The 18,641-nt window shown below is 30.6% G+C and overlaps 1 protein-coding gene across 1 annotated transcript in view; it reads right to left on the bottom strand.

The window, feature by feature from the left end:
- COL11A1 (collagen type XI alpha 1 chain) overlaps window positions 1–18,641 on the bottom strand; it is a 146,209-nt gene that overhangs the window by 103,285 nt on the left and 24,283 nt on the right. Inside the window, exons 11-24 of the mRNA XM_019630455.1 lie at window positions 17,565–17,618; window positions 14,951–15,004; window positions 14,780–14,833; window positions 14,550–14,603; window positions 13,448–13,501; window positions 13,284–13,328; window positions 12,025–12,078; window positions 11,568–11,612; window positions 11,257–11,310; window positions 10,740–10,784; window positions 6,074–6,127; window positions 5,012–5,056; window positions 3,831–3,884; window positions 3,706–3,750 (exon numbers count right to left, since the gene is read on the bottom strand). Coding sequence (XP_019486000.1) covers window positions 3,706–3,750; window positions 3,831–3,884; window positions 5,012–5,056; window positions 6,074–6,127; window positions 10,740–10,784; window positions 11,257–11,310; window positions 11,568–11,612; window positions 12,025–12,078; window positions 13,284–13,328; window positions 13,448–13,501; window positions 14,550–14,603; window positions 14,780–14,833; window positions 14,951–15,004; window positions 17,565–17,618 — 711 coding nt within the window. The remainder of the gene's footprint in view (window positions 1–3,705; window positions 3,751–3,830; window positions 3,885–5,011; window positions 5,057–6,073; window positions 6,128–10,739; window positions 10,785–11,256; window positions 11,311–11,567; window positions 11,613–12,024; window positions 12,079–13,283; window positions 13,329–13,447; window positions 13,502–14,549; window positions 14,604–14,779; window positions 14,834–14,950; window positions 15,005–17,564; window positions 17,619–18,641) is intronic.

The following is an 18,641-nucleotide window of genomic DNA, read 5'->3' as shown; positions in this document are numbered from 1 at the left end:
AATACTGATAATTAAGGAAAATTGTTCTGAGAAATGTGAACCCTAGTTGTGAAATCTCTTCCTCCCTATTCTGATCTCTATCCTAGATCCTCCCATATTCCATAGTTAATAAAAAAATAAAATGAAATAATTTTTTAAATTAATAAAATAAATAATTTTAAAGTCAATTTTTAAAATAAATGTGTCCATTGAATTTTCTCTCTCTCATGGGGAAAATAACTATTCTCTAATAACAACTTGTATTCTATGCTATTTGAACAAAAAAGGTAAATTTTTAAATCATTATCATTTTAACTTCAGATTCTAAGAACTTTGGACTATCAAATTAAATGTCTTTACTCTTAATTTACTAAGTTATACCTAAGAATTTTAGATGTATTTTGTAGTAAACGGTTTAGATAAATGCTTTCTACCTCATCTTGTTCTCTACATTACAATTTCTTTTCGGGTGAATGAAAATTAATATTATCCTTTATATATAAATAGAGATTATTCATTGCCATTCCATTTCACCAACCAGAGTTGCTGAAAACTGGGCATTCTTTAGCAAAGAAAGGACAAATTTTGAATATGAAAATATTTCCTATTATTCTTACTGAAATCAAAGCTTTTAAGAAGTAAGCTTCACAACAACCTTACTATCTCTTAATTTCAAGAAAATACTTAAACTCTTAAGAAATAATCTTTCATACATTTAATAGCATTAATTGAGCAATTACTCTGTTCAAAGTATTGTGGAGTATTTTGAGGATTACGTTTTACCAATAAAAACTGAAGGTAGAACATTTGCATTAATTTAAGTACAAATGGAGTAGAATGGGTGTTAAAAGAGATGATGATGATGATAATGATGGTGATAGTGGTGGTGATGGTGGTGGTGATGGTGGTGGTGCTGGTGCTGGTTGAGATGGTGTTGAGGTAAGAAGTGAATTGGAGAAGGTCTGATGGGAAAGCAGACATCTAAATTAGTAGTTAGAAAATGGATATGACTTGCAGAGATTGTGGAAAAGACACTTCAGGCCCTTATGGGAACAGAACTAGAAAGACTGACACACACACTTCCTTCCATATGAAGACAATATCAGGTAATTATGGGTATATGAGACCTAACCCTGGAAAAGGGATCAAAACTGGTATCTTACCTAAATCTAAGAATTCTGACTGCTATATAAGTTTCCTTTAGGACAAAAACAGATGTGTTCAACATTCGTGCCATAAATAGCCTGTGGAATTAAGATTCTCTCTGCACTGAATGCACTAGGGCAATAGCAGAGACTTAACAGCTGAAAATGACCACTTAACTTCCTATTGACTATTGTCTTCATTACCTTCTCCCTAGAGCGAAAGGTAATTACACAGTTGCCAAGTTTAGTTTAAAAAACTTCACACCATGTCTAAAAATCAGTAACAGTTTTTAAGATTCTTTTCAGGCAGACTTTTGTTTTTAAGAGAAAACATAGTTAACTAGTCGCTATTTCTGTCACACCTTTGTTTTCAATACATTCGCAATTAAAGAAATAAATTAGATGACTTAAATTATTAGGCATGTTCTTACAATAAATTACTTTTACTAAAACAAATGACACTATCAAATTTTAAGCGTTCTAGTCCCAAAATCATCAGATCTACATTAATGTTAAACAAAACAAACAGTTTTAGAATATATGTAAAAGAGGAATTCACCCCTGCCACTTGGTTTAATGGGCTATGTTACTTGAAGTCTAAGGCAAAAATCTGAGTCCAAACAATAGAGAATTTTAATCCTAGTTAGGGTGCTAACTTGTTATTTCACCTTTGGTTAACAATTCTTATTGTTATATGTAAAAAGAAAATAGTTTTAACTTTCTTCTTTGTCGTTTATGAGATAAATGGTTGATTATATTACACACTCAAACAAATAAATAATGTACATTAAAATTCATTAGCATTTAATGATTCTTTACAGAGTTTAAAAATAGGGAGAATTCTTATCATTATAAAAATGTTTCCATTAAAATTTATATAAAATTTCCCTGATTCTAGATAAGTAATATACTACTAGATTAATGTATGGTATGGAAGAAAAGATATAGCTGAAAAATACCTTAGAGAATTTCTAGAACAATGTGATTTTACAGACTTAAAATAAGGCACTGGGAAAGTAAACAATCTAAGTTTACATGTCTACTTAATGTAATTAGAATCAGAACTCAGAACTTTTCACTCCCAATTTAAAATATATATCTACTTGTTTCTTGAGACCATACACCACTCCAAACAGCCAACAATCTCAAACTGTTTTCTTTCCTACATATAAGCAATATACATTTACTTTTTCCTGAGTGGGTTTCTTTTCACATATATCTCATCATCCATAATTTTATTTACCTCTGTCATTTAGCAAGTACCCCTTCTTTCCAAGAAGTTCACAACTTCTCCACCCCAATTAGTGCCTTTCATTTAAACACTACCTTCTCTAAAAATCCTTGGCAGGCACTAATTCCAGAAAAAAATTTGATTGACACTTAAATGTCTTTAAGAAAAACTCCAAACTGAGACAGTATTTTTTATTGCAAAGGCTACATGCAAATAATTACAAGTTCAACACTGTTCAAACTATCACTCTGTGATGTTGCCAACTAAGACACTATATACCCTGAAGCTCATATATAATGACCAAAATGAATTGGAATTCAAATCCAAGTAGCTGAGTTAATTTAAAATGTATAACACTCTTCATACAGGAGAGCTGACAATATAGTTGCATACCTTGACAATGCCTCTGTATGTTAACATTTTTATTTTTTCCGAAAAATAAATTATCATCGATATAAGTCTATCCCTTCCTGTTATCTATGCCTTATTGATATCAAATCTACTTAAAGTGCTTCTGATAAAATTATGACTAAGGGAATAAACAGTTATCCTTGAAATCAAAATTTATATTCCTCATATTTCTCACCCCATCTACCAACATTTTATATAAAATCCTATTTTTAAAAGGCTAATATTTAGTAAAGATTAATCCCATACTAATTCTGAGAAATGCTATTGGATTTCAACACAAATGTTGAAGGATTTGGAGATTCTACAGTTACATTAAACATTTACATGAAAAAAAATTTTAAGTTCTTTGCCCAAAGGCAATTAAATCGTAAATGCTCCAAAAGAGTCCACATTCTTTCATCCACCTCTGCCTGGTTTTAATCTTTATTTCCTTCTCATTAATACTTTGGCTTTGTAGTATGCAGTATCACATAGGAAGATTTCCTCTTCCCTCAACTGATTTATGGTGCTTCTAAATTTTATATTTTACACTGCATTTTAATTTATGACTTTGGGGAATTTTAGTAGAGAAAAAGAAGGGAATAAACACTCCTCTTTTATGCATATCATTGGATATTGAACAAACCCTGAAGAAAATCTATTTTCTTAAGGCCAACCCTATGATTTATAAAAGTTAAATATAGGTAAGAAAAAAAATGATGCTAGATTAATTCTGTTTGTAACATACCTTGCTTCTGTGCTATAATTTAGTCCTCACTCTGGGCTATAAGAATATTTTTTTTAAGTGTCCAAGATACAGAGTACAAAATTAGATTTGCATTGTCTGTTATATAAGTAATCACTTAATATACTTTGGAAATGGAATATCTGTTAAATGGAAAATTTTGACATAATAGATATATTTAGTAATTAAAATTACCTAAATAAATTATATTTTACCTTTTCACCTTTAGAGCCCTTGAGACCTCTGACACCATCTGCTCCCTATGGAATAAATTAGGAAGATTAAAATACTATAATATTTTACATTAAAATTAAGTAATGTGGAAAAAAATAACATTTACCTTTACTCCTCTGGGACCAGGATAGCCAATAGGACCCTGTGGACCAGGAGGACCCTGAAACACACCCATTTCAATTTAAATACAGAACACATTGCAAGTGCTATTCATTCACAGTCAGTAATTTTACCAAATAACCTACAATAATATGCTTTTTTTTTTTAACTATTGCTAAAGGTTTATTGGGAAGTTTATCATTTGTCTCTAAAGTGATATATGATGAACAAACCATGTGACTAGCCCTACATACTCCAAACTTCTCCTATCATATATTCATGCTAAAAATAAGATATACATACATAAAATAATGTAAATAATTACATAATTAATAACTAAACTTAAAATTTTTTCAAACCTGAAAAATTCTGATGTGTTCAATGTCCTCAATAGACAATTACAGATTACCAAGAGGATCCATAATTTGTACCAAAAAGTGATTTATATTTATAGCATTCACATCATCAAGAATATGATCAAAATTATATATTTTCTACAGCTGGCTTCATGTCACTAGTCTAACTTAAGGAAATAATATATCATATGTAATACACAATTTCTGCAGTAATGCTATTTTAATAAGAATCCAGCTTTAATTAAAAATTATCCTACCCTTGCTACTGTAATCCAAAATAGTGTCAACATTGAATAAGATTTTATTTAGATATTTTGATAATCATTACTCTTAAAATTTAGTGACCTCTTATTTAAAGGTTACCATAAATTAATAAGTAGAGACAAAATTTAAGTGACATAAACAGTTTAATTACATTCAATAGTTATTGTCCAATTTCATTGTTATAATTTATGGTCATTTATTTCACGTATATTACATATGCATAATGTGGATTTATTTCTGATCATAAGAATGTTTTTAGAAAACAGAGAATGCAGTCTGATTTACAAAATTGCTAATACAAAACTAGTTATCTAAGACATGTTTGTTTATTATATTGTAAACAAAAAATAATTCTAGTACATAATTTATATTTAAATGTTAGAAAATTATTTTAAAAGTAAAGACGTATCTACAGGGGGAGACGAATTATTTTCTGGGATTTATTTTCTAATATTCATATCCTTAAATGGTCATAGAAGAATATATGTATCATAGAGGTGATCACAGTAAGGCATTTTCTCTAGGAGATAAGGCAACAGAATATTTAAATGGATACTTTGTAACATACCAGAGCACCCTTATCTCCAGACTGGCCTTCTTTTCCAGGATGACCCTATATTTAGCAAAAATATACACTGGTAAGATGAAATATTGATGACAGTTTATAGTACTGTTAAACTGTTCCTTTTTTTTTTTCAAGATATTGAGATCTTACTCCTTAAGTTTCACAACAAATTGAACATTTTGCATCAGTGTACGTGGCTTTAAGTAACATTGGAAATTGTGGCATTTGGAAAGGAAAACAATAAGCTTATATTGGATGGACGTAAGTTTTATCAACTACATAATGTATTTGAGAGAGGTTGGAAAAGCACATAAAACAAAACATTAATATTCATCGATAATTCGACTTCAATCTCAATTAGAGTCTTACATAAAATATTTCAACCTGACTTCTATTTGGCATATTGGTCAAATAATCATACATGCATCTTCAAAAGAAAATTAAGGCACGTGGACAAGACATTTGAAAATATAGCAAGATAATTAATATTAATGTTAATAATCAAGTTATTGGGAATCAATAAATAAAATTGTGCAACTTCATCACAAATAATAATAAAGACAAGTAGAGGCAGAATAAAAAAATTTGTATCCTAGTTTTAAGTAAGTAGTTAGACAAAGGGAAAAGAAAGTATAAATAACATTTTTTTTAAAAACTGTAAATAATAGCAATTTTCAAAAATATGTAAAGATTACATAATTACTTTATTGATTACTGTGTGATAGAATATAATAAACATTATTATATTTCTAGAAAAGGAGAAAATCCCTGAAGACTTAGACATTTTCATGGAAGATGGCTGAGGAAATTTATGAATAGTGAGGAATTTCACATGAACTCTCAAGAAACATGTACTTTGACAAGGAAGAAAGAAGGATGGAATTATACTTTCTATGAAAAGAAAAGGACATAGGAAAGGTATAACAATGAAAAAGTTTAGAGTATGCTGAGAAAAAAGTGAATGGTAGGAAAATAAGACATTCTGACCTAGTGCGTCAGGATGAGTTTATCCAAAGACATCTGAAGATAAACAGAAATTTTAATGACCAGGTAACTATTACTTACAGGAGGCCCATCAGCACCAGCAAGTCCAGCAAGCCCTGGTTTTCCTTGTGGTCCCTAACCAAATAGAGAAAGAGAATAGTTTAGCTGAAAAAAATAAAAAACATGAAAGTGACTTTGTACATAAAAATACACAATTAATAAAATTCTTGAGTCACTTTCTTTTATATATCAGCCACAAACATTTACATTTAAACATATTAAGTAGAAGAAATGATCTAGAGAGAGACAAATGAAAACCAAATTCAACATATGTCAAAATATGCTAATATTTGGCCTGCTAAATAGCCCTAAATATGTCTTTTTAAAAGAACAAATTAGTTTTTGTGTACTACAATAAACTAGAGTTTAAAGAATGAAAAGAAAAACAATATAGGTCAGAAAGACATCGATTTATATCATAGATGAAACAAACATTGGGTATATCCATCAATGATATTAAGCACCAATTCAAATACTTATATAGTAACATTGATGAAACTTCAATAATTATTAAAACATTTTAAGAAACATAAGTTACAGTATGACAGTTATACATAGGACATGAAGAAAAATAAATCTAATATTTCGATGTAAAGAAAAATAAATCTAATATTTCAATGTAAAAATTACATCACTTAATATGCAACTATCAATTAGTAACAAAAGAACTATTCAACAGATTACTTTAATTCTTTTTAAACCACAGAGGGTTTCAAATTTCATTTAACTTGGCTATTGCTAAAGCTGAACATAGAAAAAATGACTATTGCAAAAGCAGACCCTTACTTGGGAGGAAAAGAGTCATTCTCATGAGAATAAGAACTTCATCAAAGCTCAGGCCATTACTGCTAACTGGTCAAGTTATTAGCAAGGATTTAGGGACAATTTAAAGGCTAAGGATATAGCGGAAATTCTAGATTGTCGACGTAGTTTAGGGTTTTTCCATTTTCAGCAAGTGTTTTTTGTTTGTTTGTTTGTTTGTTTGCTTGCTTGTTTTAAAGTTTGTAGCAGAGGATAGCTTTATTAGAGCAGAAAGTTACAGTTCTTGAAATGAGGGGTCCTGACTGGGATGCCCCTCTCAGCGAGTGTTTAGGAATATCATTAATTTCATGTAGACTGATAGTAGAGTTTTACAGGAAAGCCTTACTTAAATCACTATAGAACAACAACAACAAAAATAAACATAACCTTTAACTTCAATAATTTAGATTTTATAACTGAGGTTAATTGCATCTCATTTAAAGGATTTAAAGTTTTAATCCCTTTCACCACTTTGCAGAGCCATTTTTAGTCAAGTAATCTAATATTCCATAATAACTATTATTAAACACTAAATATTTAGTGGCACTAAATTTTGGCACTAAAACACTAAATAATGGCACTAGAACACTAAATTTAAATTATCTTTTGGTGTCACTTAAATTGTCTTTTGCTATCAAGACAATGGTTTTATTTCTTAAAAACACAAGAGTGTTTTTTAGAGTACTAATGCAGAACCATTTCATTAATTATCAGCAGTGTAATATTATATGACAATCACCTTGTGGGCAATACTACATGCATATTTTGTTGTTGTTAATATTTAAGGATAGACTACAAATATTGAAACTCTTGTACTATGAATTTTTTTTTTTTATAGCTGAGCCATCCTGCCACCTGTTGGCAGCTCAGCGGCAGCTCAGCTCAGGCTGGGCCTCGAACTGCTGTTGCTCAGAGCTCGCACTCTTGAGCGAGCTCTTAACCAACTGAGCCACTCAGCTGTCCCTTAAAATACTTTTTTTTTAAATCAAGTTAAAATCATTCTATCTTTCTTAGAATGGAAAGAACATTTTGTCTGCTTTCTTAACTACTTGTTGATGTTTCCCTGGAAGGGCAGGAGTAAATTTCAATTAATGTATCTCATATTTTTTTAGATTTTAATAAAATAGTTAAAATGTATTGCTTTATGTGTTATGCTAAGCAATATATATACTGTAAAATGGTATATATATATAGTTTAGTTGAAATATAAACTATATATACATATATATATATATATATGCCATTTTAACATTTTAAGTCAAGCAGTTCCATGAAATAGCATTACCATTAACTAAGAATTTGGGTAAATTAAGCATTAATACGTGCCATAGTTGTAATATGAATGAACCCTGATACATATCCATGTCTTTAAAGTTCTTGCCTTTAAAATTTATTTTGTGTCTTGCTGTTTCATACTTAGCTCATAGAGTTATACAATACCGTTTGTTTGTATAAATCAACTAATATGAGTGATGTAAACTCTGAAATCATAAATTAAATCAGGAGATATTCAGTATATTTGTTATCAAATGTCAGGAAAACAATATAGTTATGTTATCCATTGTATTTAACTTAAGCTATATAAAATATTTTATCACAAATATAATTTTTAGTATAGGCTATAATAACTTAGGACAAAATATATAAATTATTGGGAATTAAAAATGGCATTAGTTAAATTATATTTAATTATTAGATTATACCATGATCCAACTGAAAACCTTGTTCACCAAGTCTGAAAGACAGGCTCTTCTGCCAGAAAAAGTAGATCATAGTATATCATAAAGAAAATAAAAGTAATATAGATACAATATAAAATATATACCATATATGCAATAAAAATAATACGCATTTCCCTTTCTCTTTTCAATAGAAAGAGACTCTCTTTGAACCAACAAGCTAGATATGTGCAGAGTAGAGAAAGAAGTGGATTGTGCGTAAAATAGCTCTCTACTCACAACAAGAAGTGCAGTGAATCAGAGCCCATATTTTACCTTTGGCTCAAGAAAGGGAATTCAGATTTGTCAATTTTCCTTAAGAGCAAATTCCTCTTAGGAATCCAATGCCATAGATGATAAAATCATGATAGAAAATTTAATAGGCACATGCACTAAAGAGTGCAATTTATTATGAATATAGCATAGTTATGATGAGCTAATCTAAAATATGAGTGGCCCAGATTAAAATCTCTGATCTAAAATGATGATTTTAAATCACCTATGGGACCTATCATCTTAAATTCATAAGCCATTTTCCAAAAGCACTCAAGTACTGTGATAATATAGAAAACGTGCATTGAAAAAAAGTATTTTAAAGACCACTTAAGTTTGGTATGTTATTTCTTACAATGTAATAATAGGCAAATGGCAATTAGAATATTACCAAAAGATTTGAATATATATTTTAGAAAGATATAGAAAAAAAGAAAATATACAAATGGCCAATAAGCACATGAAAAGATATGCAACATTACTAGCGATTAAAGGAGCACAAATTAATACCACAAGGAGATAGCATTTAACACCAACAAAAATGACCATGATCAGAAAGGAAAACAATAGCAAATATTGATGAGGATATGGAGAAACTAGAATCCTCATACATTGCTGATACGAAGGAAATAGGGTACAACCATTTTGAAAACAATTTGGAAGCTTCTGAAAATGTTAAATTTAACATAAATTTACCATATAACACAGCAATTCTACTTCTACATATCTATTAAGAAACAAAAACATGTCTACACAAAGATAGGTATGAAAATATTCATAGCAGTACTATTCATAATAGCTAAAATATATAAACAACTCATATGTCCATCAACTGCTGAATAAGTAAACAAAATGTGGTATATTCAACCAATGGAATACATTTGGCAATAAAAAGGAAAAACTACTGATATATGCTACAACATGTATAAACCTGAAAAACATCAAGCTAATGAAAGAAGCCAGACATGAAGGTCACATAATATATTTGTTCATATGATTATATACATATATTAAATTCATCCATATATTTCATTGTTAAGAAATGTTCAGAAAAGGCAAATCTTTAGAGACAGAAAACAGACTAGTGGTTGTCTGGGTCTTGGGGGAAACGTGGAGTGCAGATTGACACATGGTTTCTTTCTAGGGTGGTATAAATATGCTAAAACTTTGTGGCAAAACTCTGTAAATATACTAAAAATCATTGTCTTGTACACCTAAAATGAATGAAATTTTATGGTATGAAATTGCACTCCCATTAAAGTTGCTAATTTTTAAAAAGTTCTGTGTTCATAGAAATCAAAACTAAGAAAAAAAGCATTAGAAAGAATCAGCTAACATTGTGATGTAACTACAGGGTACAGGAAATATTACTTAGGGAATCTGACAGAGAAGTCCAGAGTAAAAAAGACATTACTTTTATTAAAGATTTATTCTTCTTTTGATCCAGACACTGGATTATTAACAAGAACATCATTTGTCATCTAAATGTAAGATAGAGTGGCAAGGATAACTTCACAATTTTCCCTTAATCAGATTTTACTACAGACCCTTGGTCAAATGCAAACCTAAGGTACATTTTTTTTGTCAAATAATGAGAAAGAAAAGGAGAAAAGAGAAAACATTCACTTATACTAGTACCTTTCTGAGATTAATACAGCTAAGAGTGTCACATTTGGAAGCTACCCAAATGGCAACTGAGAAATTTTATCATTTACAATTCAGGGGTGTATGAATGACTTTTCATGTTGTACTCACATGATTTAACCTCAGATTAATTCCTTATGTGCTGAGCCATCTAGATAGCTTATTAAAAACAGAAGGCAGGCCTATACCTGCCTAAGGTTGATAGACCAAACTTGTTCACCAGACATGAGTAGAACAACAGAGTAACTTACTTTTTCACCAGGAGGACCAATTGGACCTTGTGGACCAGGAAGACCCTATGTTGAAAGAATTTATTTCATACGTCAGAAATCACATCACAAGAATATACTTTTAGAATAGTAAATTATTAGTCCTCTATTTCACATGAAATGAGTTATGAGAATATATATATATATGTCTCCCCTGTACTCCCCAGAAAGTTTTGGAACACTGTGAGCGGTTTTACACAGCTACTCTTTTGGCAATGGGGCTGTAATGTGATCCTATTCAGAACCCTCTTGCAGGTGTGGCTGTTCGTCCTGGCATTCCATGAACACTGAATGACTCATTTTTCTCTTGGAAGAAAGAGGCCTTGGGACATTTGCTCATTTTTTTTTTTAAGGGAGAAAAAAAAAAAAAGAATTACCTTCCTACTTTCACATTGCAAACATTTTTAGCTCTACATAGTAAATTTTAAGGCTGTCAGTTTTCTGTAGAGATGCCTCCTTACCCCCTGATCACGGAGGAGCTGCGATGCCTTAGACTTACTTGAGGTCCTGGATTCCCTTGTTGACCTGGAGGTCCGGGCTCTCCTTGGGGACCCTGCCATAGGGAAATACAAAGGGTCTTTAATAGAGCTATTTCACATAATAGTTTTTTTTCTTTTCAATTGAAAAATAGTCTCCACTTTAGTTTCCCCTATAAGAAATCTGAAAAATCTTGCAAAAAATTAATGCTAACAGAAGTTAATGTACTTAGCAAATGTTGTAAGAAATTTTTATTTTCTATTTAGCAATAACAGCAGTTTGCTAGTACCCAAATTGCAGAAACGAGTTATTTTATGGCTAGTTTCTACATACCATGTTCCCTTTGGGTCCTTGGGGGCCGTCTATACCCGCGATACCCTTCAATAAACAAAAAAAATTTGTATGGATGTTTGTAAGTTTAGATGCTACAACAGAAAATCAAAAAGACCAACCTTATAATATCATGACACCCATTAGCCTAGAGTGACAAAATCATTTTAGGATTTAATGAAAATGAGGAAAAAGGCAAGATCCAAACTTTACTATGTCCACATTAGAGACAACCTATCAGCATTTTCCACTGTGTGCTGGGAATTTGATATGAAGCATTAAAATAGATAGACCAAAAGGAAGATATCAATTAAACTGATAGGCGGAATCATTAGGTCTTAAAATATAACAGTTCAGTGAACACTTGGCTGTCTACAGAAAATTTTCACAGTCTCGAGGCTTTAAAGAATCTGGCAACAAGCTTTCCCTAGAAAGTCCTGAATATTTCAGCAATACTTACAGGCTGCCCTGTAGGTCCTGGAGTTCCCCTTGGTCCCAGCAAACCTCGAGGACCCTAGAAGGGGGAGGGGGGGAGGAAGAAGAATGAAAGAAAGAAAAGAAAATGCATGTCTTAATAAGAAATACCCTCAAAATATGCCTCTTCCTCTAAAAAAAAACTTTTAGTGTAATATTTAGAGTAAAGATATCTCTTAACACAACACAACTTTCAAAATACCATTTTTATGTAACGCAAATATCCAGTGTTTATACTGATCAAAAGCCAGTGAGTTTTTAGTACAGAAACTGTGTATCTTTGATTTTCTAAACTTATCTATGAATCACTTGGGAAATTCTAAAAACAGGAAGTTGTTTAATTCTTTAAACATGTCACTTTTGTGCTGTTTCTGATTTGAATGGCAACACTGAAATTTACTAAATCTTGTTATTCAATAGACTATGTCCCAATTCTCATTTGTTTCACATTTCGGTTACTTCCATTTTGAGAGAATATTGACTGAGAGAAAGAAACAAACAACTGGATAACTAAGTACACAGATTTAGAAACCATTTCCCTGAGGAAAGATTTTTTAAAACTTATTTTTGTTTAAACTTAATCAAATGTTCTACTGTTCTTTTCCCCCCATCCTCCATCTGTTCTGCTTTCTTTTCCTTTAGCAACGTCAATGCAAGAATCTACTGCTCTCATATTTGCTTGAGCCATTATTTATGCCTTTGAGTTGACAGGCTCTATAATGTGGCAAACTAGGACTGAAATTAGGAAGCTTGCTTCTGGTTTGATTCTTTGATTAACTACCTTGGGTAAACCTTCCCAATTCAGTTTTCTCATTTTTAAAAATCAGTGGAAAAGAATAATACAATCTAGCACACTTTATCCTATATCTGGCATACTGAGCACTTCATTTTTTATTTCTTCTGGTAATAAGATTCATTTATCTTAAATACATAAGTTGATTCTGGAGCTATTGCTGATATTCAAAAAAATGAAATAAAACCCAAAAATAGCAACAAACACCAGATAAGGATTTTTGCCTGACAAGATGTTATGTTTTATATTTCTTTTCTCTGAAACTTGTCTAAGACTTCCTCTATAGCAGAAGGAAAGCTCTACATATCATTTATTTTTTTTACATAACAATTACCTGGTTAGCTTAGGTAAGAATGCAGTAGTCACCTGAGTTTATTATTGACTTTATATGTATAACACCAGTCACTATTCCTCCAAAACAGGGTATAATTTAAAAAGAGAGAGTTGCTTACAGCTTCACCTGGAAGACCCCTGGGTCCTATTTCTCCATCTTCTCCCTGTTATTTCAAAATGAATGGGAGGGTAATGTAAGTAAAGATTGTATCATTTCAACATGATTCTGTTCTCTTATGTTTTAATTTTAAATATTTCTTTTAAAAAATGAAGTTTAATATACCCTCATTCCATCTTCGCCAGGAGGACCAGGAGGACCTTGGGGACCTTTTTCACCCTATTAAATAAATAAAATATGATTAGGATATAAAATAAAGTAAAATATGTATAAGTCTGTTCTATAGCTCTCCTACCAAACAGAACATTTGGCAGGAAAAAGTTATACTTTATTTGCTGTCCTCAGAACATTTCATAGATAAATCATAATTTGACTTTAACCAGCTCTACATGTTTGTTTACTAGGAAAATGTTCCTTCAATTTTAAAAACAAAAACGTTTACATTAAATTGCTAAAATAATTTTCAGACATTGAATTATTACAAGCTAAACCATTAAAAAATATTTTGCTGAAGATAGTTTTAAACATGAATGCTACACTTTGGTGATTTTAATTTAATTTTTTTCTGCTTCTAAAATAATTTATATTAAACCAACATAACCCTAGAAGACTCAAGGAATTTTGTTTTAAAGCAAGCTTATATATTTCTCTTGACATGTAGTAGGCACACATTAAATAGCTTACTAGACATCTGTAGGGTTCTCTTTTCTTTTTCTTTCTTTTTGTTTTTAATATTCTCCACTTTACCTAAAGGTTACCCTACTTTCATTCTTTACTTAGCTTGTGGTGTCTTTAGCTCCCGGAACCATCTAATTTAGTATAATAAAATACAGTATCCAGTATATTGTTATCCTAATGACAGATAGCCTACAGGTGTCTTCTTTTGACTATATGTCTACAAATGTAAAATGTAAGAGGGAAATTGAGGCACTTATCAAAAAATTAGAGGCAAAATTAAATCTCCATACTTGTTCTGTAATTATTATATTTGCCACATATGTGTACATTAAGATTCCACCTTAACTTGTTTGCATAAAATGAATATTTTAATATCTAAAAACAATTAAAGAACTTATCTTAATATCACATATGTAATTCTACTTATCTTTCTTCAAGTAGCTAGTAGATATACTAATTTACTAAATGGATTCACAAATACTTAAATGAACTTTCTTCTTCTGATTTCCTAAAGTGTATCAATTCTAAAATATTTCATAATATTCTTGTGTGATCCCTGTATAAAGAGTAGCTGAATGGTATATCTTACCCTGTGACCTTTATCACCTGGCAATCCTGGAAGTCCATCAAATCCTCGATCCCCCTGTAAAATCATAATCATCATAAGCATCATCATCATCACTATCCTCATCACATTTACAGTCCTTCTCTATACTGTAATATGAATATGAGATATTTTTTCATATCAAGAAACTACTTTAAAATATAAAAGCGAACTGACATACAATATCTGAATATATAAACATATGAACTCCTGACCTTTGCCCCAGGTTCTCCTGGCATTCCTCTTCCTCCATCGGCACCTGGGCGACCCTGATAATGCCAAGAACATGACTGAGCAAAAGGGATTCCTGCTAGCACAGAGTAAAAGATAACAAAATAACAGATAGTTTCAGACGCCCTCAAAGTACACAATAAAAACCTACATACCCTTTTTCCAGGTTTTCCTGTTGGTCCAGGTGGACCTTGGACACCACGAGGGCCCTACATCAAAACGTCAGAATTAATTCATTTTATAAAATTCTTGACAAATAAACTCAATCACATTGAGTTTTAGGAGTTTATATCCTCTTAGCTTTATCTTAATCATTTTAACACAAGGAAATTATTTCTTATGTTAAAGTCCAGATAAAACAGAAAGAGAGAGAATCAATTTTTCTAAATGGCTTCTTGCAAAAAAAAGAGTCATATTATTTTATTAAGCTTTTATAGACATGTGGTTTTCATTTAACCAAAAGGAATACAAAGCACTATTTTAAACTTTAAAAAGTCCTCAATTACTCATTTTATTCTCAAAATGTTGAGGTTTTATATTTTCATTGACTGAAAAAACCCTTAACTCATCCATCTCATCCACTTCTGTTTCCAACACTTTATCCTTCATCTTTCCATTCATATTTTGAAGATCTTCTCTTATATATTTATTATTTTATTTCACTTATCATGTTGGATTATAATTATCTTTTTTCACAGTAGAATCTCCCTTTAAAGTGTTAACTGTTGCAGTTCTGGACTAAATCTGTCTTTTTCTCCATTATACTCCTACAATTTAACAAAGTGCCTGTACATGTTTCTTCAATCATCTACAAGATGCTGGGGGATGACTTGACAATCCTGGAAGTCCATCATATCCTCAATCCCTAATGTAAATTACTGACTGGCACCATGCTATGTCAAATTAAAGGTTAAAGGTTCTCAATGTTTCTCCCTTGAATCAATATAATACAATGCTATATCAACATATAATATCTTCTGTGTAGATTGGTACACGTTTTTTTAATAAAATTACACAGATAATAATAGATCTAATATATTTCCAATATCAATATTATATTGGCATTTATATTTAATTAGCTATACCCTGTTTAAAGTTAATTCAAATAGTATGCATACAATGAGTGTGGTAGAAAATATAACACACATTTGAAACTACAGATAATTTTTATGATCATTGTAAAATGTTGATTATAAAAATAATAAAATTAAGGTTGTCTAATAACTAGAGGTTAAAAGAAAATATCTTAAAAATATATATATTGTAGCGAAAGGACTCTACCCTATACTCCAGATGGAAGGCAAGGGGCGATTATAAACAGGACAAATCTTATTAGTTTTTAATGAAAATGATTCTTCATTTGACATTGCATCTCTTTGGAATTAAGAAGTCAAAGAAAACTGCAAAATCCGTGAAAACTACTGCAGCATGTTTTTAGATTTATGTATTTTGTAAAGAGGTGAGTTTGATCAAAAAGTTCTTAATCTTTGCAAAACATTAAAGTCCTTACATTTTCATGTAGTGTGATTTGACATTTTTATGCAATTCTCAGTTAAGCTGCAAATGCTTTAGGTCATTTTATGGCAATACTAACCAAGCATAAAAAAGAAGGCCACCACCTTCTGAATTACCCAAATATTTCTCAAAGTTCTTTGAATTTCTTCTTATTTCAAAGTAAGCTGTGGTGCATCCATACAAGAAATAAACTACTTAGCAATAAAAGGCAACACACTATTGATGTACTCATCAACTATGATGAATCTCAAAGACATTACCCTGAGTAAAAGAAGCCAGAATCAAAGGTTACATAATGAATGATTTCATTTATTTTGTATTCTTGAAAAGGTGAAATTGTAGTGATGAAGAACACATCAGTAGTTGTCAGGAATTAGGGCTGGGGAGAGGATGTGACTGAAAAGTGGTGACACCAAGAAATTTGGGGGGTCATACAACTGTTCACTATCCTGAAGGTTGTGGTGGTGACTACAGAGAATATACAGCAGTGTTAAAATACAATTTTACTTTAAAAAAATTTTAAATGAAAATAATTTAAAAAGAAGAAAAAAATTAGTGAATGGCCACTTGACAGCTCCTGCATTCCAATCTGAATTTATATTTACTGAGCATATCAAGAAGCATTTTTCTTTAAAACTAATGCATTCTAAAAGTAGATCCCATTTTGTTTTTGTTTTCTAGAATAAGTATATTTCATAATATGCATATATTAAATGACTCTATTTACTTATTATCATTAAAGGAAAATAATACTTTTAATTTGGCACCATGTAAATGTAATCTAATATCTTTTTAAATTTTTCAGCTCAGATGTTTTCAGTTACTCTGAATTTCCTCAGCTTTACAAAGTGTTTGAAGTTAGCTCCTCTGAAGTAGGATAAATATCCTTTCTGAGAGAATATACTAGATTTAGTCTCCACAGAAAACATCTTGGGCTTGAGGCAAGGCTACTATAAGTACAACTGTAATAGTTCTACTTTGTTTTGTACAATCTCAAACCAATTTAACATTCTGAAGGGCTAATACTATTAAGCCTTTTCCCATCCTAGTTTATCTTCTTTTAATATAGTTTAAATTAATCAAGTTATTGGCAGTCAACTGGTCACTGGAGATTTTTCAGTGAAAGGAGTTGATGTGAGCTTAAAAGTAATGTAAGTAATTTCTTCACTTATATAACAAATGGCAGATACTTCAATTATTCTATTTGATAAAATAAAGTAAAATAAAATAAGTGATACAATTATTTTCTTTTACCTGAGGACCAGGATCACCACTCTCACCTTTGGCCCCAGATGAACCAGGCCCCCCCTGTAGAGAAAAAGTGAGGATATAATAATTTAATTTAGCAATTCACTAACTACTTTTAGCCTACCATTGTCACTTGAAATAACTAAACATTATTCAAATTATACTTTATCAAAATAGTATGATTTTATTAATACAATAAAAATTTCAAGTTATTTAATTGAAATGCATATCCTCTCAGACTTTGCATTCAAGTATGTGAGCTACATTTAAAAGACTATTTTATACATAAAAAACAGGAGTCAATTTCATGAAATCACATTTAAATTTTCTTTAATGTGTGTACCTTCACAGCACTTATGATGATACAAGGCATTATTTACCATTACACTGTGGTGGAGTACTAGAGGCAACACATTTTTACTGAATCAGGTATATAGTGTATCCATTTATACAGCAAGGACTTGACGAAATGACATTGCTTTTATACTTAGAAATTTACCAGATGCTGATTTCTATAGCAATAAAATGTCAAGAACAAATGCTATTACTATCATTATAATTGCCCTGAAATAATGTTAAAGCATTTTTCCCATATTGATCTGTGTTTTTCTAAGTCCTTTTCATAAGCCCTTATGACAGACACCTCATATGAACATTTAAATAATTTTAAAAATTCAACAAAAACCTGGCATATTAACTGGAAAAAACATATAAAGTCATTTTATAAAAGTGTGAGTTTTAAAAATAAATACTAGGTCACTCATACCCCTAAAATGATTTAGAACATTAAAACTTAACATGGTGATAATAGTTACCTCATGCCATAGAAATATACTTTGTGTGTTTAAGACATTTCTGATTTATTTAAATCAGTTTTTATTTAATTAAATAGTGCATTGAATCAAAGTACAAAAAGATCAAAATCATGCTTACTGAGAATGTTAGATATCTAGAGCCTCCTGGTGGCTCCAAAGTAAAATAACTATTAATATGACTCCCAAGAAAAATGGGAAGTCAATAACTTGAATACTCTAATCTTGAAAATTACAAGAATGACTTTCTAACTTCTAATTAATAATTCTT

Source organism: Hipposideros armiger, unplaced genomic scaffold (genome assembly GCF_001890085.2).
Source record: "Hipposideros armiger isolate ML-2016 unplaced genomic scaffold, ASM189008v1 scaffold_915, whole genome shotgun sequence".
NCBI classification, from domain to species: domain Eukaryota; kingdom Metazoa; phylum Chordata; class Mammalia; order Chiroptera; family Hipposideridae; genus Hipposideros; species Hipposideros armiger.
Note: the sequence above shows the minus strand (reverse complement) of the source record. Positions and strands in the feature narration are given on the sequence as shown.